Source organism: Calypte anna, chromosome 24, assembly GCF_003957555.1.
Source record: "Calypte anna isolate BGI_N300 chromosome 24, bCalAnn1_v1.p, whole genome shotgun sequence".
Classification (NCBI taxonomy): Eukaryota; Metazoa; Chordata; class Aves; order Apodiformes; family Trochilidae; genus Calypte; species Calypte anna.
Genome location: NC_044269.1, coordinates 5998749 through 6019147, shown reverse-complemented (window position 1 = coordinate 6019147; position 20399 = coordinate 5998749). Strand labels below are relative to the sequence as shown.

Sequence of the window (20399 nt, the reverse complement as noted above, 5' to 3'; positions counted from 1 at the left end):
TTCTGACACCGACATGGGCACACCAGGGATTTACAGCTGCCTGTCGACAGCAGTGCCCAGCCCTGCTCCCTCAGCTCCCTCCAACTCCTAAGGAAAAGACAGTTTCTCTTTTGTATTAAGCTGTAAATAAGCCATTAGGGATTCCGTTTTATGCCGTGTGCTTGGCGGCACCGCACAGAAATCTTAACATGTGCAGAGATCTTTGTGATGTTTTATTCAATCGCCCCAAGGACCAGATCTGTGAAATATATTTAGGAATGTATTTACTATTAGTTGTGCTTTCAAGTAGGGCATTTTCAAAAGCAAAAAAAAGGCAGCGGGACAGGCAGAGCTGCCTGCTGATGCTCATGCAAAAGTACCGAGGGCTTTTTCCCCACGTGTGCTCGAAGAGGCACTCTGGACAAGTGCAACCCATCTTCAGAGCCTGAGCTCTGTTGGAAAGAACAGCAAGAGCTTAACACTGTGCTGTCAAATGGTCTTGTAGGAAACCCTGCTAAAAATTCATATGGGCCTTTGGGGAAGAATTTCCAGCTTATAAAACAATTTACCTGCTATATTATGGGCCAGGTATTTCCCCGTCACTCTTCACTCTCGACTGGGATGTTTTCCTTACTTTAGCCTTCACTCCAGGCTTCCTGCTTTGCCAGCTTCAGAAGACAGTTTTTTTCACCCTACCTTTTCCTGAGGATGAGCAGAAATTCGGTTCTGCCTCGGGGGGTGGGAGAGGGAGCCAAAAAGCAGCTCAGAGCTCGCCGTGTCCTCCCTGTGCACACCCTGTAGGTGTCTGCAGCTGCAGGGGCTCCAACAGCCACGCCACAGCCCTTTCAGCTTTGCTAACAACAGGGCAGAGGGGGTCAAAATTTGGGGAAAAAACAGCGAAATTACTTCTGCTGTAGCAGAAGATGATGGTGTCTATGGTCATGGCTAGTTACACTTCTCCTGCTCGTACAGGGGGCAAAGGGAGAGCAGGGGTGCTCAACGTGGGCATGTTGTTTTGGAGGGGAGGGGGCAGAGGAAGGCAGGAGGGGGCAAGGCAGCAAAAGTGCTTTTGTCCCCAGAAGAGCACCCAGGGATGTCACTGTCCTGGCTGCGTCCAGGGTCTGCCCCTGCTTGGGCTGCATACGGGCAGGGAACTGCGATGCCAGCCCCGCAGGCACCCCGACAGCCTGAAGGGCAGAAGGAGGGGGCAGGAGGGCTCGAGCGGGGCAAACCCAGCTCGGGGGGGGGGGCAGCAGAAGCACAAGCCTTCCTGCCGGCCATGACCATGCTGTTATTGGAGTTCTGGCAATGAACAGTGCAGAGAAAGGAGAAAGTGCATCAGAAAATTTACAGTTCAGCTCTCATTTTTCAACAGAAAGACTTAACAATGTTCGTGCTTGGAGTCACTCATGCATCGCTGCCGTCAATTCCATTCCAGAAAGGAACCAGGAATGGCAGGGGCTTTGCTACCGCTCGGACATGCACACACATACAGGACTCCTTTCCCCCCCCAGTCCTCTAGGATACACTCCAAAAAATTACATGACTCAAAAATCCTTTCCCCGATTGAAGTATTGTGCTGGTTCCACACTAGCCTTACATTTAAGTTTCTTTGCTATCAATCTCTTATTTTGGGTTCTTTTCAAAAAAATTTTTTTTTCTTCCCCCAATTCATTTAAAATCGTTTTTGGAGAAAATCCATTTGGCTGTAGTTCATGCCCATGCATTTCTAGTCATTCACAGACATGCTCACTCCCACCGGACATCTTTAAGAACAAATGGCCAACATACAGAAACACCTGGTGTACTCCATACACACTCCAGCAACACAAGCTTGGAAAGAAACCCCAGAGTCTTCAAGGGAAAAGCACCCCGAGGGCGAGGTTTTAAGGCAGTAAAGTTTGCAGCAGCTCATTTGGGACTGCTTGTCATCTCAGCTGTCAGGTTCCTGGCAGCAGCAGTCCTTCCACCCCAGATTAATCACCATGAGGATTAATGATTTGCCTTCACTTGACTTTCACAAGTGTTAGCCTTCTGCTGGATGAGCACTTGGGGGCTGCAACTGCCTTGCCATGACTTCCCTATAAAATGACCGACGCTGAATCCTGACATGAGAGTCACACAGGGAGGTGGGCAACAAGCAGAGAACAGAAGCACAGCTGTGGGCTCCCAGTTTTACACCCAACAGGAAAATGCATCCAGAGAGGCGAGTTACTGGGGACAAGAACTGCATGTCCCTCCCCTTGATAGGGGGCATCACTACTTTGACTTTACTCACTCCTCCCTCCACCATTGCCCAAGATATGCCCTGCTGGAATCAGGCAGGAGAAAGAGCTTGCCCTGTACTACAGGTTTCTGTCAACAGAAGAAACAGTCGATTTATCAGACTGAAAAGAAACCGAAATAGCAAACTCAAATAGGGATCAGCCCTAATTAAAACTGTCAGAGGTTTTGGTTTGGAAGCTGCAAAGCGAGCTGCTGGCAGCACCCGGGCTGCTCAGCTCTCAGGCTGCAGTGCGGGGCTGGGCACTCTCTAACCACGCAGGAACTGGGGAAGCTGTCAAGCTGTTAGCGAGACTGCCTAAAGCAGACGAGCAGGGTTACTCTGCTAGACTGCTATGCTGATAGGGAAGTGTTGCTATTCCTTTCCCAAATCTCCTTCTGCAGTGTGATAATGCCAACTTCCCTGCTGGCCTCCCAGGCGAGTGCTGCTCTGCTGAGCATCCCTGGGATGCTGGGGGGTGTGTACCCACTGGACCTACTCTCTCACAAACTCAGAAAGAAAGAAGATTCCTACAGATTTCACACACCTCTTGAAAAACTGAATTTGCATCCCTGTTTTCAAAAGCAGGATTTTTGCATGCTGCTTCCTTGGGGCTTGGGGGGCTCACTCAGCACCACGTGAGCTGGCTGTGAAGATTACAACAGAAATGACAAGAGCAGACAGACTTTCCAGCCTTAAAACCCATGTGATATTTATGAGAACAGTCCACCTGAAACATGGTTTTCCCTTGAAGACTACATTTCCCTTTTCACTTCCCCTTCCCAGGCTTGTCTTGCCACTCAGCAGCGCTGAGAAATAAGATAAACAGGAATGTGATACCAACCGTGAACTGCCGGTTCTGTCGTCGCCGTTGTGTCTACACACAGGAACAGAGGATTGGAGGAAGGGAAGAAACAGGAGGAACAGCATGCAAAAAAAGGGAAAATGGAAAAAATGGAACAGATAATATATGAGCAAGCTTTCAAAGAACATTGCGTGACAAGCAATAATAAAATGAAAGGCAAAAAGCATTTGAAGTGAGTTGCACTGTTTAGAAGACATGCCTCCAGTTCAAAAGCTATGAGCCTGAGGAAAACAGTAAATTTATCTTTTTCCAGGACTTTGCCAGGACAATTACTGGTGGTTGCAAAGCCAGGGGAACAGGAGATGGGGAGAACACCGACACCAATGCTTTCGTTGGCAAGGACCAAAACAGAACCTCAAGGCCAGGACAAAGAGTCAACACTTGAAAAATAGCTTTTACACATTCAAACATTGCCTTGACCAAAGCACCAGCAACCCAGGCCTAACCTGCTCCTACCTCTCCTTTTCCCTTGCCCCAGGAAGAGCATCTGAATGTAAAACCCACTGCTCTAGAACGGGCAAACACAGTTACAACAATGACCTGCTTAACAGGCATTGGTAATGAGAGTTTTTGGGTGATCATCCTAAAGCTGACTGCCCTTGGCAAGCATCACCCAACCACAGGAGGTGTCCTGGGGGGGCTGCTGTGCCAAGGGAGGAATGCCTCAGCTCTTCGCAGCCCTGGGAACAAGCAGTTTTACATCCAGACCCACGTCTGAATGCTTTCTGTGGCAGTAGCCAACATCAGATCCTCTACAACACTCTCTCTATGTCACACTGATTCCCCTCACCCCAAGGACTGGCTTGCTTGGTTGTTGAAACCCACGTCCTTTTACTTCGGCTCCAGGTGCTCCATGCTGCTGGCTGCAGCAGGCCAGCTGTTCCTCAGGACATCACCCACGCTCTGCAAACCCCTTCTGAGACCCCAAGCTGGTAACAAAGCCTTGCACAAGGCCCCTGGCTTCGATGCAGGCAATGTTTAAATGAATAAAAGCATACCTGGATGTGTACAGAAGCACTCTGGGGCCTGCAGCTTGCATTTTGCAGCAACAACAGACAACCCCCATTGGTGTTTCCCCTCGTGAACGTGCCTTGTCCAGAGGACCTGGGGCCAGGCAGTCCTATGGCACGTTCAGAGGCAGCAGTGGAAAAGGAAGGACTCGTTCCTGTGCAATTTAGCTCAGGTCTGAATTTCTGAAGCACCAGTGGAGACAAAGATCACACGAGGAATACACAATACTTACAGATAGGAGGTCTACATGCTTTGATCGTGAAAGCAAAACAAATAAACCCTGCACAATTTAAAAAAAAAAAAAAACAACAAAAAAACCACACCAAGATTTGCATAGCAGATTATCAAGCTGTCAGGAGCCTGTTTCCATTGCCAACATGTCCTGTTCTCAGCTTGGCAATCCAATCTAAGGCACGCTTCAGTGCACCAGCACTTGTTCCCCTGCCGGGAGCGGGGGCTGCAAGGGAAGCCTGCCCACCCCCAGTGCAGAGCAAGCACTGGCTTCTCCTTGTTTTCGGGTAGCAATCCCCAAATGATGCCTCATTTAAACCAAGCAAATGGTGAAGGGGAAAATGGTGGTGAAAGGGGTGGGGGGGGAGTTGTTGTTTAGCAAGGGTGGTAAAACTGAGTATTAACTCTTGAGATAACATCGTGGCATATCTAAATAGTCTCAATTTACTGTCTTCCTGAAATAAAAAAAGTTACATCAGCTTTTACACTAAATAGAGAATCTGCTGAAAGCAAACTTCATGTGCTGGAAAAGATATTAGTCAAGAAACAGTGCAAACTGGACAGTGCATCTCGCTTCCCCATCTGGGGACAGAGACCAACAGGTTATGAAAAATAAAGTTCTCAAGCGGTTGTAAGTGCGAACAAATATCCAAGTCAAACAACAAGTTGGCTGCAGCTGGAATGACAAAGTTATGATTAGCAAATGGTTTGGATGGTTGCAATAGGAAACACAGAGCAGTTAAAGTTCAGCATGAGTTTTCTGGCAGTCCATTTCAATCCCAGAGTTGTCTTTGAGAGGAAGGATTGCACAAAAACAGTGCTCCAAAGAGGAATAATCTCGTGTTAAAGTCAAGCCAGGAGTGTTCCGGGATACAGGCACGCTACTGCCAGGGTTGTGTGGCAAAGGAGAGAAATTGTCACTGTTGCTTTGGTAGAAAATGAACAAACCCAAGGAAAACCCTGCCCATCCCAACCTCCACTGCTGCTTTGCCTTACACAGCCCTGGCTCTGCTGTGCTGCTGCTGAGATGACCCAGAATTTTCCAGCAGATGGGCTGACTTCAAACCTTCTTTCCTGCTTTCCAAGAACATGCCACTGATTTCTATCTCCCTCTGCAGAACAGCCAGGTCTATATGCCAGAGCACAACCACCTGATCAGGCTGCTGCCCCACCCCCTAGAAGAAAAGTCATCTCTTCTCTTCAAGTATGGACAAAAAAGGAAAAAAAATCCTTGACATGCTTCTGACTTAACTAAGGTTGCACAAAGCCAGTGAAGGGGCTTTGCCACTCCCAAAAATGCATCATCCTGGTCCTGAGCAGTGGGTGCAAGCTGCAGTCACACATTCGCACGAAGCCGATGCTTGTCAGTTAAAACAATTGGTTGGTTCTGGAAAATGGGCTGTGTGACAAGACATGGCAAAGCAGAAGGACACAGACAGCACACAGACAAAGAGGCTCAAGGTGGTACCTAAGATAAAGGCTTCTCCTCCTGATTTCAATGAGCAAGACAACAAAAAGTTGCTGTGTGGGGAGAAGTGAAACAACGTAAAAATCGTCTTTCAAAACCTGTGCGCACACAAACTCACCAGAGGCCTGGTTTGTAACTACAGAAGGTGTCCAGGGCAGGAGTCATTGGTCTCTATAAAGCTGCATGTTTCCCCTAATCATGATTTCTTCTTATCACTGGTTGTGAGAACTGAATTCAGCTCTGGAACCAAGCCACCAACATACATTGTCTGGTGATACAGATGGTGTCACTCGCCAGCTGGGGAAACTTGGACAGCACTCCGGGTTTAGGCCCTCACCCCTTCCTTAGGTGGCCACACAAGCATGCACACACACTCACATATACACAGATTTATAAAATTACTGGATGGAGGCATCTGGGCAACATTTTGTGGAGTGAGTAGCTCCACTGTGATGCCACCTCAGTGTTTCAAATGGATTCTCTCCAACTACAAACTGTTTGTGTCCCTTTAAACTTGCCCATAATAACTTGTCCCACCCTCAAACAGAAGCAGCATGATGGAGGAATTCTAAAACCCCAGCAGCAACCTGACATATAGCAGCTCCAACACCTGAGCTGCAGGGCTGCAGCCCTAGGGGCACACGATGTGCTGGAGCTGCAAAACCAGCACTGGTGGGACGAGAATGGCAACAGCACATCAGCAGTGCAGCAGCAAAACATACTAAAAAAAAAAAAAAAAATCCAAATTAGCACTGCAGCTCCAGCTCCAGCTCCATTTTTTCAGGTTCTTCCATAATGACCTGATTTTGGGGATTATTCAATCTCAGTCTGCCCAGTCAAGTGATGGCTCCTGCACTGCTCACACTGCAGCCGTGACAGCGCTGTGTCTGCTACTGACTGGATGTGGTACTAAAAGACTGACTTGTATTTTACTTTATTTTCTGTAACAGGCCCAGGCCTGTCAGCTACTCTCTCGTCCTTTATTCGCTTTAATGCGGTCACATCCTGGATGAAAATGTCAGAAGAGTGCAGTAGCACCTTTAAATTAACTTGACATTTACCCAGGGACACGCAGAAGCTTCAACAGCAAGCAAAGTTAAATAATAAATACAATGGGGGAACAAATGACTGGGCCAAGTCCCTGCCAGGTGGCATCAAGCTGGCAGCAAAGCAGCAGCACCCATTGGTGCCTCCACCATCTCCAAAGGGCACTTGGGTAATGCCACCACACCAACACCTCCCCCCCCCCCCCAAGGTCACTGCAGTGAGCAGCAATGTCACCTATGTTCTCCCCACCCACAACCTCTTTGGGTCACCACTGGGACAAACCTGGTGCAGCCACAGGTTTTCCAGCTGTCATCAGGAAGGGACAAACATCTACTGAGGAGGAGACCCCCCTCCCCTCCTCCTGAGGAGGTTTGCTGGTGTGTCAGCTCAGGCTTTAAAAACCTGCCCTGATGTTTCTTCTCTTAGGCTTCAGATATCCACACACTGATATTTCTTAGGGAGCTGAGACCACAAAGAAATGTGGTTTGGGCTGGAGTGCCTGGAGCTGCTTCCTGGCTTCAGGAAGGAGCTGGGAGTGTTCCCACCACATGGCTTTGGGCTTTCCAACCACCTTCACTGGGGAGGCTCCAGCATCCCTGTGAATTTGCAAGCCAAAGCCACTGTCTGCAGGGTCTCAGCTGCTCACCTCCTGCTCAAGGGGTACCAGGGTGAGACCTGCTGCCTTGCCTGCCCTGGCCCTGCTGCAGGATGGACAGTGGGGGCTTTGCAGAACCAGCAGCATCCAGGGAAGGCTTGGAAATTCTGGTAACGTGTGTGCTGCCACCGCTGCCCTCCCCCCCGGGCCACCACCAAAACTGTTGCCAAGACCCCTGCATGATCCATCTGCAGAGAAAGTGTGCTAAATGCAGATTTGCACGTACAAATAGCACCGTAGCTCCCTGGGAGCTGAGGTGCATGTGCTAAGCACAAGCAGAAGGCAGCAAAATGCTGCTGGAAGAGGCAGGCTTCAACACTGGGTGCTGTGCGAAGCCCCGAGGCAAGGGCTTGGCTGTTATGAAGAACCTTTTTCTCCCAGGAAACAACAGCTGTCCAGAAGCAGTATTTCAAGGAATGACTCCAGGGGTAATTAAAATTACGCAGTTTGCTGGGCTGTATCGTATTGTACATCTTAATGAACAAAGCCACAAGGACAATTTGAACCGATAAAAAAGGGCTCGCCAGTGATAACAGCCCAAGCGCCGAAGGGTGGCCAGAATACCAATGCAGATGCAGGATATATAAAAAAACCAAACTGTCACACAGGAAATCTTTTCAAGCACCTACACCAAAGCAAAGCAACGGTGACAGAGGAGAAGCTTTAAAGGTCGTGCTATTTTGGAAACTTCACCACTGCTCGGATGTGTCAAGAGAGAGGGGCCACCACAGGGACCACTCACTCTCAACAGGGACCCTAATGCATCCCACACCTGCTCTCATGCCTCTCTGGCTCGTACTCACCAAGCAGTGTCTATTCTCACTCAAAGAACACCTCTTGGGGACGGGGCTGCATTCCCACCTCACATCAGGACATGTTTAGAGCAGAAATGCTGCACAGAAGTAAGAACGGCGTCTGGCATTGGACCTGCACAACAGGAGCAACTCACCGTGCTTGGAGTAGCAAAGGCATCCCCTATAAGACAGTTCTGTTGGAACATTTTACTGGGGGAAAGTGAATCCAGAGCAAGGTATCCCCAGCAAAGCAAAGGGACTGCTTGCAAGAATGTAATTCCCTACAGGCAGCTGCTTGAGATGACAGCACTGCTACAACATGAGCTCTGGACAGAGAAATGGTTTCAGGGGACATGAACAAGGCCAGTTCTATACAAGAAACGGGGGAAAGGACAAAATCAAATTAATGTCGAGTCCCCGTCATCCTAAGGAAAGGTTTTCCAGATAGGTGGTGGCCAGAGGGCTCCGACCCAGCCTGTAGTGAAGACAAGAAACACCTTGATTACTGCCAAGGAACTTCTGTCACATCAGGGAAGTGTTTCAGCCTCTTGATGATGGTGGGAATTAAGGTATCGTTTGTCTCTTGAGGCTTTAAAAAGTGTTTCAACACTCCTATGCTATGTAATTCTAGAGATTATGTTAATTTGACCTAATTTTTTTTCCCAGTGACAAAGTCTCTTAGCAGTTGAAGAGCATGTCCTGCCACACCACACTGCCTGGCAGACACAGCCAAGAATGTCCCCATGCAAGGAAGGAGGCAAAGCCTGGGCAGGGCACGCCGACCTCCTGGGCACAAGATGTGAAGACACATCAAGAAGATTCAGCATCAGATCAGTGTCAGAGAAGACTGCAAAAATTCATCTTATCAGCATTTAACTAATCTTCTTCCTACACAACGTGAGCGGTAACGGCTGGAATCAGTCAGCAACAGCATATTTTCATCAGCAACCCCCCATTCTACTTGTAAAGGGAACAAAGTGTTGCCAGTCACAGCACACGAGCACACATCTCCCCATCTTTCTCCCAAAGGAAAGAGCAGCACACAGAACAGTGCCCATCCTCAGGGCAGTGCCTGGCTCTGCTGGGGAGTCATGGAGGAGAAATAGCAGGGAAAAGGTCATGCCCAAAGGTCCTCCCCTCCTGGAAGACCATCAGCCTCCCACCTCCCTTTTAATTAGCTGAAAGCCCCAGCAGAATAGCAGACCTGCTATTAATTCTGAACTGTCCCAGGCTGGGAGCCCAAGGTGGCTGTGCTTGGGAAGCTCTCCTCAGGTGGTCCCCAAAAGGCTGGTGGCAATCTGCTTCCCAGGAAAAGGACAGTCGCTAAGGGTTGCAGGCACTGATTGAAACACAACAGGGTCAGCCAAGCATCAAGCCAAATTCCTCCTTTTAGCTTTCCACAATTTACCAGAACCATCAACAAATCACCGCAAAGCAAAGGAAAACTGCACGTGTCCACTTACACCGAGACACCCGGGACTGAGTCTTTCCACAAATGGCTCCTAAGGAGACCTCAAGTAAAGCCCGAAAGCTACTCTGAAAGGAAAGCTGGTTAAGGAAAGAAATTAAAAACAGAACTGAAACAAAGAGACCCAATTGCGAAATGGGGAAGTGTTCACGGTGGAGCGTCTCAAGCATCCAAAACTGGGTGCCTGGAGGTTGGTAAGACTGAGTGAGAGAAGCACCTGGAAAGAGGAAGATGGAGAATGGCAAGGTCTGGACAAGACGATGGAGGATGGCAGACAGCGCACTCAGCACGCTAAGGCACGTGGGAAGGAAGACTGTGACTGCTTCTCCTGGCCAGCAGAGTCTGACTTGGTTGCAAAAACCTCAGAAGGAAAAAAGCCACAAAACACCCCGAGCAGGACAGAGTCAGCTGAGCAACGTCATAAAAGCAAATAAAACGTGACGGCATTTCCACGGGGGATGGTTTACAGCAGCAATAACGCTCTGCCACTATTCAATGCTCCATTCTCATCTCTGCCTCAAAAAAAAAAATACAAATAAAAGCAAGCCAAAGCAAAAGCAGTGGTTGAAATAGAAAAGATCAGGAACGTGACAATGCAAATGATAACAAATCAGAAAAGCTTTCCTGATGTGAGGAGAGAGTCAGGGCTAGTGAGGAAATGTGACAGATGCATGGGACAGAGCAGTGACTCCTTATCAGCTGATGGGTTGTGTTCATCTTTGCAAGACAGGGGAAAACTCAAAATGCTGAAAGCCAGCTCCTCAAAAATGGTCCTGCAGATGCTGATCAACTCAATAAAAAAACGACTGGTGGAATTCCCTTTCTGGGGAACGAGGCAGAGAGCTATCACAGAGACAGATCAAGCACCTGGGCATGGGAAAAAGCATCTCTGGTCACATCAGGTGAAGTCAATCACTATAGACCAAACTTTCTGCTTCCAGGTCTAGATTGCTCAGAAATTGATACTGATCAGGGGTTAAGGCTATAACAACCACCCACTTAAAGAAGCTCGAAGGCTGTTTGTATCCTTCTTTTGAAAGCACCCAATAATAGCCACCAGTAACCGAGTTAATGGCTCCTTCTGCCACGGCCATCCCTGCCTTCCAGAAACACCTGCTGTTAGAACTATCCAACTCATTGCACTGCTTGCCCACAACTCATGTGGGCTGGTAGGAGTAGTTGAGAAAAAATGAAAATAAAATGCACATGATTTCTTTGCTGATTTGTTGGGTTTTTTTTTTTTCTCTTTTCCTCTTTTTTTTTCTTTTTTCCTTTTTTTTTTTCCCCAGGCTTCATGCTCGCTATATACATAAAAGACAATCAACATTCAGGACATTTCCAATGGTTATGAAGGTACCGTACCTGTGATGGTGGTAGGGATGGTGGTGGTAGTGGTGGTGGTTGTTGTGGGAGGAGGGATAGTTGTGGGGGGATCTGGATAAAATATAAAAAGGAAAATAATAAAAAAGCAAATTAAGAAAAAACAAAGCAGAACACAACAGCGGTCAATCGTGATCAGAGAAAAACAAAGATGCTAAGAAGCAGCACATCTCTGGGATGCCCTTCCTCCTCTAAAACCAGGTGGTGACAGCCCAACTGGCTTTAGGGACATGAGCCAGACCCTCCACAGCTGAACATGGCCTGGAGAGCCATACACAGACTCACTCCAGCTGGAGAATCTGGCCCTGGAACTCTTCCCCCTTTTTGACTTCTACAGTGCTTAAAAACAAAACAAAACAAAAAAGAAAACAACTCAGCATAGATTAGTCAATGAGAGAGAGAGATGGGATGGGAGAGGCATAAGAAAAATAAACTGCACACTTTCCACAACAAAAAGAACAGTTTACAGGTACAAAGAGAGACACAGCGGTGCTTTGCTATGGAGAGGTTTGGGAACTGTGGGGAGGGGGACCCTGCTGCTCTCACCAGGCTCAAGAGACCAGCTGGTGGGGCTATCCCCCCCTTCACAGGGCTGTCACCTTTGCTACTCCTCCCCTACCCATACACATCAGTAGGATGCTAAAAACTGCTTCAAAGGTGCAAAGAAATGCAAGCATCGTCACTAAAAATCAATTTCAAGGTATGAAGAGCTTCAGTAAAATCTTTCAATTCAACATGTCAACGTTTTCCTGGCAGTTCCAGAAGAAAGCTCTGGTTTCTGCTGCTGGGGCACGGCTACTGAGCGGCACAGACACTGGATGCTCCTCCCTGAGACTAACAAATGTTTCTCAGAGGCACCTGACCTGCTGAGACCCAACCACCACTGCTCTTCATGGACAGGGCACGTCCTCGTCCAGATTGTTGGGTAGGAAAAGATACGTATGAGAAAATGTAAAACAAAAAAACCCAAAAACAGACCAAAAAAACCCAAACGTATCAATGCCCAGATGATCAAACTGAATGCACTAAGTAGTCGGGAAGACTTTGAACTAGGGATTCATTCAGCAATAATAGAGCATGAAACATTTCATGGGCTTTTGATTTTAGGTTTCCTCTATAGCATGTCAACTTCTCATCACTAACACATCTGCTACTCTTTTATCTCCAAGCTCTCTCAGATTCCCTAATTAATACACTTGAACTTTAATTATATGCTGCACCTTTATTATACTCCATACAACTTCCTGAAAATTAAGAAATGTTACCTGGGAGCTTGCTTCACTGGGGAGTGTATCTGCATGGCTGCTACCTGCTCCATCCCCTGGGGCCAAAGCATCCCAGGGGTTACCCACAGACCTGCAGGACCAGAGGAAGGGAGCCCAAAAGACCCACCAAGGCCGATGGCCCCAGCTCCTCTCCTGGACTACACAGGGAGGGTGCTACTCACCAGACTCTCCTTCCAGAAAAGCAGCACAGCCCTGATTGTGTGCTAATTGCTCTCTCAGTTCCTAGCAACTGTGTCTGCCCACTCCCACAGGGAGGAGAAGCGTGAAGCAAATTTTAAAAATAAACATGTTTTCAGTTTGTGTCAATGTGATTAGACATCCTTACTCCACGCTGGCAGCAGAGGAGTGGTGCTAAGCCCAGTTCAGCAGCACTTGTTTTGCAAAGCTCCAGCTGCTGGAAGGCATTTGCAGGCAACCCCAGGGTGTGGAGGGGCTGTGTCAAAAATTCCCCCAGGTCCTGGGACAAGGTGACTCTCTGGGACCAGGGAACTCTGCAGGGGTGCTGGTGTTGTGTCCTCCCAAACCTGCAGAAACTGGATGTGGTGGGATGTAAAACCACAGTCTGATCACAAGCTCCTGACAGATCCTGGAAAAGATTCCCTGACATGGTCAAGTTGGTGCCTGGAGTCCACAGATTTACATTCCCTGGGCACCTGCATCTCCTGTCAACAAAATTGTCCCTGCCTCCTCCTGTGGATTTAATCCTGAAGGGCAGCAGCACTGATGAGGGCTGGTGTAGTCCTTGCCCATGTCCAAAATGCAGATTACCAAGGGACTGTGAGCTAAATCCCAGGTCACTAACACTGCTGAAGTTAATCTACCACTAACTTGGGCTGAAACAGGGGCAAAAAACTATACAAGGAATGAAATTGCCTGGTCTACAACTGCTTTACAGTAGTTGCCTTTCATAATCTTACTCTCCTGAGGAACTGTCTGTGTCCTGTTCTGACCTCATTATTGCTGCCATACCACAGCAGCCGTTTCTTTAAACACTGATGAAAACAAGGTATTTCTTTTTATACCCTAAGCACAAAAAGTACTCCATCACAGATGCATATATGACTTCATTCTGCAAACTGGAGTCTTTCAGAGCTACCAGCACTAGAGAGCTACCTGCCTGATGTGGGAGGCGAGTTCAGCTTCAGCTCCAAGCTACAGTTTAGGTATTATCTGCACTGTTCGGGCACATTTCTGAGATGGGGCTTACAAGGGCATATGCACAAACAACATTTGGACAAGCAATGGCAGCCACTGGTCTGTATGAGAGCAAGAACAGGAGTATTGGGACTTTGGAGCTGCCAGGGGCTGCTGGGTGGAATAAACTTCAAACCAAAGCACGTTACTGTCCCATCCCAGCCCCAGGCAATACCCACCACGAGCTCTGCCCAGCCATACAATAACCACTCTTAACAGACCGAGTTTAAAGCTGCAGCCCAAGGCAACTGCCCCTAATTGAAGTGGGGGATCACTCCCCAAGTGCCTACTGAATCTTCATTACAGGCAGCGCTTGGTGACAGGAGCACAAGGTTTACGGCAATGGCAAAATAACGCGGAGGAACTGAAGAATTAAAGTAGGTACTTAACAGCACTTTAAAAAGATGCCAAGACGTGTTTTAGTGTCTGCCCAGAGGAAGGGCTTCAGACATCTCATTCCTCCGGTTTATTTACTGGTTTGTAATTATCTGGGGATGCTGGCTGATTCTCCGGTAATTTACCTGTCTAACCAAAGACTGGAACCACCCCGGCCCACTGCGGAAGGCACTGCAGAAGATATTACAAAACAGAAAAGGAATTATCAGAGAAACCCTCAGAGAACTGTCAGGCCAGAGAACTTTTCAGTTCTCCCCACGTGCCTGCCCTGGTTTTTCCCTCTGCTCCCCGCGTGCCATGGTGAGCCCACCAGCAGAGCTCCCTGGGCCGGGTTCTGCACCCTGTGCACAACACCCAGCCTGACAGCAGCAAAAGGAAAGGGTTTTGCAGTCCCTGCCCCAGCCTGGCAGGCCACAGAGGTGTCGGGAGCTCTCTGGAAATCTCGTGTTAAGCAAAACGTTAAGTGGAGTCACAGCGTTCCGAGCGCGGCACGTCGCAATGAGGTGTAAAGGAGTCTAGAAGAACGGTGGTTTTTCTCACGTACCGTATACAAACAGCATGTAATCCGCATGTGATTTCCCCACCGCGTTTGAAGCCTCACAGCGGTATGTACCATTATCTGTTTTGTTTAGGTTACTAATGAGAAGGTTTGAACCAGACACTACAACGTGTTGAGGCATCTCATCATCTACTCTTAACCACCTCATGTCCGTAGGCCTACAGAGGAGGGAGAAAAAGAAACAATCACATTACTATTTTCCTATGGTCAAGATGGCATCTTCAATAGTTCATCCACAGACAGAAAGCCCAAACCAAGAAAAACTGTAAAGAAATAACACATACTTTTTTCTTTGCGCTACTCAAGCCCAGATGCTGTCAGGCTTCCTCAATTTAAATTTATTTTAACCCAACAGGAAACTGTATCCAGACCTTAATTTTCTGAAAACACTAATGCAAGCAGGAAGAAAGGTCATTAGTGGTTAATCATTGGCTTGTTCAGCAAACCTGCAGTCTTTGAGGCTATGGACTACATGTGCATCCACAGGGAGCTCTGAGTGCCGATCTACACAACACGTGGCAGAACAAGGATGTTGTTGTCACCTTTGAGCCCTTCCACAAGCGCTGTGATGGAGCCATGTGCCCAGTGGTGGCCGTGCCGCTCACCCAGAGCATTCCAGCTGCTGGCAGGAGGAGGAATGGCTCAGTCCTCTCCTCTTCCTAGCCCCTGGCCAGCTGGCAGCCACCTTCCCACTCTGCTTTGCTGGGATGTCTCTCCCAGGATGTCCTCAAAGTGACCCTATAGCATCTTCCCCCTTTTGTCATAGTCCTGGGGTTTTCTCTCTAAGCTAACAAAATAGCCCTGCTGATACTAAAACAGAAATGTCTCCTCTCTGCTCTTTTGTTTTCCTCTGAGCTTCCCTCCCCTAGTGTTTATGTTGCCAGTTTTGCAGATAAATTATTTTGTTGAACTGGGAAAAAAACAAAACCAAAACAACCGAACCAACCAAACAAAACCCTTTCTTTTCATCTTAAACCTCTGTAAAGGGTTTTGGGAAATCTGTTTGCCTCAAGCCCAGAGAGCTACCCACAGCCTGCTATTATACTGGTTCTTTTCTGGCTCTGGGGGAGGCCCGGGTGAAGCGACCTACACGCGTGAGCTCTAGCACATTTCTAACACCACGGTAACGCTCAGTGGCACGCTGCCAGGAGACATGCCTCTCTGATTTAACACGTGTATGTCTTACTCATAGCCTGGAGGGAAAAGAAAAAAAAAAAGTGAAGTAGCCTATCCTCTAAATTCCCAGTGGAAAGCAAGAGGGCGGGAGGGCAGCTACCCACCAGAGGAGGGATGCCAAGGGGCTCTGTGCTGTGTGCTGAGACAGGGAATGTGCCAGCCTCTAGCATGTGTGGAAGGAATCAGCCTGGCACCCAAGAGAAGCAGGAATCGACAAAATACTGTGGGAGAGGAGGGGCCCAGCGGGGAGGGTGCTCCCAGCAGCCAGGTCCCTACTTGGCTGCACCCGTGAGGAGATGCTGGCAGGTGGCAGGTGGTTGGCAGGAGTCTTATGAACATGACGAAAACAAAAAAGGGTAGTAAATACTTGACAGCCGTAAATCCAAGTGTAAGAGGAAGTATTAAAATAAACAAAAAAAAAAAAAAGGAAAAAAAATCAACAAAACTTAACTCAGAACAACAATGAAAGTGTGGAAGAAAATCTACCCTCCTCCCTTGCCAGGATATTCCTGATGCATAAAATGTCTTCAACTACATAGGAAAGCCTCAAGGGCATAGCAAGAAGAAGAGAAAGAATAAAACCCACATTGCATAAAAACCGGAGGCAAACGGTCACACAGTCAGGAGAAGCAGCAAGCCAGGGAGCCTTACCTGGGGGATCCATTCCCACCCGCACAGACTGAGGAGCCAGGTCACCTGTGGCCCCTTGGGAGGGCTCACCACACAGACCACCACCTCACCTCTGCAGGTTAATTGCACCCACAGCCCCCCCAGCCATTCCCTGGGGGAAGAGGGGCACAGTGGGGGGTTCATCACCTTCTGCACCCAAGGCTTCCTGATCCAAGGGAAGAGCTCTCCCAGGAGCCCCCAATGCAACCCCTCCACAGCAGTTCTGAGGGAACAGCCACAAACCCAAATGGTGCAGCAGCAACAGCCTGGGTGCAGAAAGCATCGTGCCCTGCCCCATGGTGATGTCCCCTCCATGGCAGGGCTCAGCATCTCCAGCCTCTGCATCAGCCACAGTGGCCAAACCCCGCCGCACAACCCTGTCCCTGCTGGCCACCCCACTCCCTCCCAGGGAAGGGTCCAACTTACTGTGGCTTTCCAAAGGCTGTGCAGGTCAGCTCCAGCGGCTCCCCTTCCCTCGTCAGGCCTTGCACCGGGTAGTTCTGAGACACCCTCACTTGAGGCTTATCTGCGGGAGGAAAGCCCGGGTGGTGAGCGGCAGGGTGGGGGGGCAGGCAGCCCCAGCACTCCCAGGAGGACGGACCTGTGCCCCAGTTTATCTCTGAACTCACTCGAGCTAAAAGGAACTCATTTGCCTTCACACTGGGGGGAAAGCAGAGATATTTGTGGTGCTCAGAGCTGATGGGTTTTATCGTGCATCATGTATTACTGAGTGACAACCCTCAGCGTCCGCACATATTAATGTGCTGGGCTCTACAAGAGGCGCTCGTTAGAAACGCCGAACGGGAGCTGCAGCCACTGCTGCTTGTGTTTAAACAACAGAAGGTTTTATTTTGTCCAAACGAAGCTCTTCTAGATCCTAAAATAAACACAGAGAATTAAAGCGTTTCCAGTTAAGGAGCCAGCTCAAAAACACTTTAGCAAGACCCTGCAGTAAAAAAAAAAAGCCCAACCACAAGCCTAGAGTCTACAATTAAAAAATTCATTACCTCCTACAACTGAAACACAGATTAAAAACGCAATCTAAGCTTTAGCTAAAATGTTATCAGTGCAAGAAATCAATTCAATGCTGCAAATGCCATTAAGCCATATATATTTTTCAGGAATTTACTCAACTGTAAGGAACAAAGGAAGGCAAAAAATCAGTATGCATAAAGGTTGAAACCATTTAAATGTTTCTATTTCCTTTGAGAGTAACTGCTACCAAAAATATTGGCTTGCTGCATTTTATTAACTGTATTTAACTCATTAACATGCTTCCTATGGAATAATAGAGATTAGAATGAAAAAAATCTGTGTCAGGATTTAACCAATTTAAACTCTCATAATTTTCAGTAATGGAATAAGCTACATGAGTAAATCCTCTCCTGAGATGAGTACACCACAAACATTTTATAAACTAATCCCTGCTACAGATGCTTCTCTCAGCTCTGAAACCTGGGCATTCCTGCAGACTGGGAAGGTGGCAGGCACAGGGGGTGGCAGTGCCCCTGTTTGGGGGTGTCCCACTAGAAACACAGGAGACACTTTGCTGGCCTGACAAGATGCTCAAGGCTTTGGGCATGAAAGTACATTTCAGGTGCGAGCTGGAACAAAAAAGGGCCTTTGTAGGAGGGTGGAGGAGCCTCTAAGTGTGCCCCCAAGCCCAGCCCTCAGCAGGGACCTGTTCCCAGCTCCCTGGCCTCTTCTATAGCAGGGAGGTGAAGATCTGGGGGGTACAAGCCAGCCCTGGGAGGGAGGTGGCACCAGAGGAGCAGGGGAAGGCAAAAAGCGGGTCTGAACTGCGGTTCTGAGCTGAGGCTGTGCCACGAGTGCTTACACAAGGTGTAAACATGGGAGGACGAGTTAAACCAAGTATTATGCAGCGAGTAAATCACAAGCAGCATCTTAAGGCTCTTCCACTCTCATCCCCAACTCCCACCCACCCCCACCAGCCATCTGCTCGCTATTTATGCCTCGCTTTGCAGCGCTGCCGTGGAGCCCCTGCCAGGAAGATGGCTGCTAGCATACCCTCTGCTGCAGGCAGAGCACAGAACCTCTTCAGCCCCATCCTGGTGGGAACACAAAGAAGACAATACCCTGGGCTGGGAAAGCTCTGTGCAGCACCTTCTGAAGCTTGCCACTCCTCTTCCTCCCCATCCTGCTTTCATTAGATAAAATTTTAGTATTCCTAATGAGCTGTTTGCCAGCTGACAATTACTTATGGAAATGAAGAGGAATACACAGAGGGTGTGCAGTACTGGCAACGAGCTGCAAACCAAGTGAATGCTGGAAAGCTCTGCCCTAGCAGTTCTCCTGCCCCACAGCCCCCATGCAACAAGTGACAGCAGCAGAGTGAAGAGGGACCAGTCCAGTCTGGACACGGCAGAGATGTTCCCTGCAGCAGAAACCTGGGGTTCATTGACAATTTCACTTGCTTTGACCAAGAATTTGGGATGGGGATAGGGATTTTTTTCTCCTCTGCTTAAGGATGTGCATTTCAATACTCTTCAGTTGTACTGCTGAGCACCCCAGCACAAAGGCAGGATCTACTTCCTTCAGGTTATGGACTTCATTGGGAAAGCTTTGTAAAATGCCAAGTGCTGTGGGATGCCAGGCTCAGTCCCTGCACTGAATCTTGGTGTTTAGTAACCCATACCTGTAAAGCTGTGATGGTTTTCAAGGCCAAGAGGTGACACTTGTGGCTACACAGTCTGAGGCAGTGACCATCTCAGGTGGCAAGTTAGGGCATGAGGCAACCAGCAGCCCAGTTTTTACCATCAAGTGCATTCCAGCAACCTGACATACCCAACTTGAACTTCATATTATCACATGGCTGGATTACTACATAAAAATAAACACTTGCACCTATGCATCTAAGCTGCTGCATACTCCACTGGCAGCCAATTAGATCTAACAACCCAAAGCTATTTCCTAGTATGCCTATTTCTAGCGGCTTAAAAAAACAGCCTGGTAATTTAATAAGGCACCTTTATTAAGCTAAATTCATTCAAAAGCTAAGAGTGATATACAAGGTTAAATGCCAGCAGTCTAAAGGTTACACTGCAGCAGCAACCAATTTGAAAAACTGATTACAAACCCATTCTGCCTGTGATGAGGTTTCTGTTACAACAGGCTTGCCTGCCAGCCTAGGGGACCACAGCGTCCCCTGAGGGGACCAAGAAATGCTCCATCCCTCCATCCCCACTCAGCAACCTCAACTAGGGTCCCCCCAGCAACAGGGATGCTGGAGCCTCCCCCATCTCCATGCTGTCACAGTTCTTTATGCACTGGTCCCCATTCCTCCTGTTACCAGCTGCTCACTCAGTTTCTGCCCCATACGTTGGCAAAGATTATTACCAGGGGCTTCTAAAGAACTTGAGATGCTCCCTGGGAGCCCTGAGCAGCTCCAGGCCAGGCACTCAGGCCAGCGCAGTCACTCTAAAAATACCATGGCCTGCTGATTGCTCCCTAATGACTGTCCTTTGAGATCTGCCAGTTAGTGATTTCTTAATCCATTTAAATGTGCGCTCCACCGATAATGCTCGGATCTCATTAATCAGCCCAGATATCAGTCAGGCCGAGTTCGGTGCCTTTACAAAAGCCTAAACCCATTTATTTCCACCCGTTTCCTTTCATCGGGCCAACCTGCAGCCTCCAAAGCAGGCAAGCTCACCTCCCCAAAGCCCATCACCTGATAGACTCACCAAGCCTGACCTCCTCCTACACCCGGGCCATGATGCTCCAGCCGGGCCAGGCTCAGGCCCCTCCACCACACACCCCTTCCCACCCCACTGCTCCTCACCACAAATCCACCCTGAGGGCAAGCATCCAACCTCCTCCTGAGAGCATCTCGCATGCAAGAGATTTAACTCTGTGGTCAGATCCAGTAATTCCACTGTGCACGAGAGCTGCTAGAAGCTGCCACAGAGAAACTGCACTGCTCTTGACGTACATGTCC

General features: G+C 48.5%; 1 protein-coding gene across 4 annotated transcripts in view; it reads right to left on the bottom strand.

The window, feature by feature from the left end:
- The window catches only part of CADM1 (cell adhesion molecule 1), a 121175-nt gene that overhangs the window by 10707 nt on the left and 90069 nt on the right, over nucleotides 1-20399 (bottom strand). For 2 of the 4 annotated variants that reach the window (XM_030464930.1, XM_030464927.1), the window contains exons 6-9: nucleotides 16868-16967; nucleotides 14582-14754; nucleotides 11144-11215; nucleotides 3087-3119 (exon numbers count right to left, since the gene is read on the bottom strand). In XM_030464930.1, the coding sequence (XP_030320790.1) occupies nucleotides 3087-3119; nucleotides 11144-11215; nucleotides 14582-14754; nucleotides 16868-16967 (378 nt within the window). The remainder of the gene's footprint in view (nucleotides 1-3086; nucleotides 3120-11143; nucleotides 11216-14581; nucleotides 14755-16867; nucleotides 16968-20399) is intronic. The other 2 variants (XM_030464928.1, XM_030464929.1) reach the window with 2 other exon arrangements.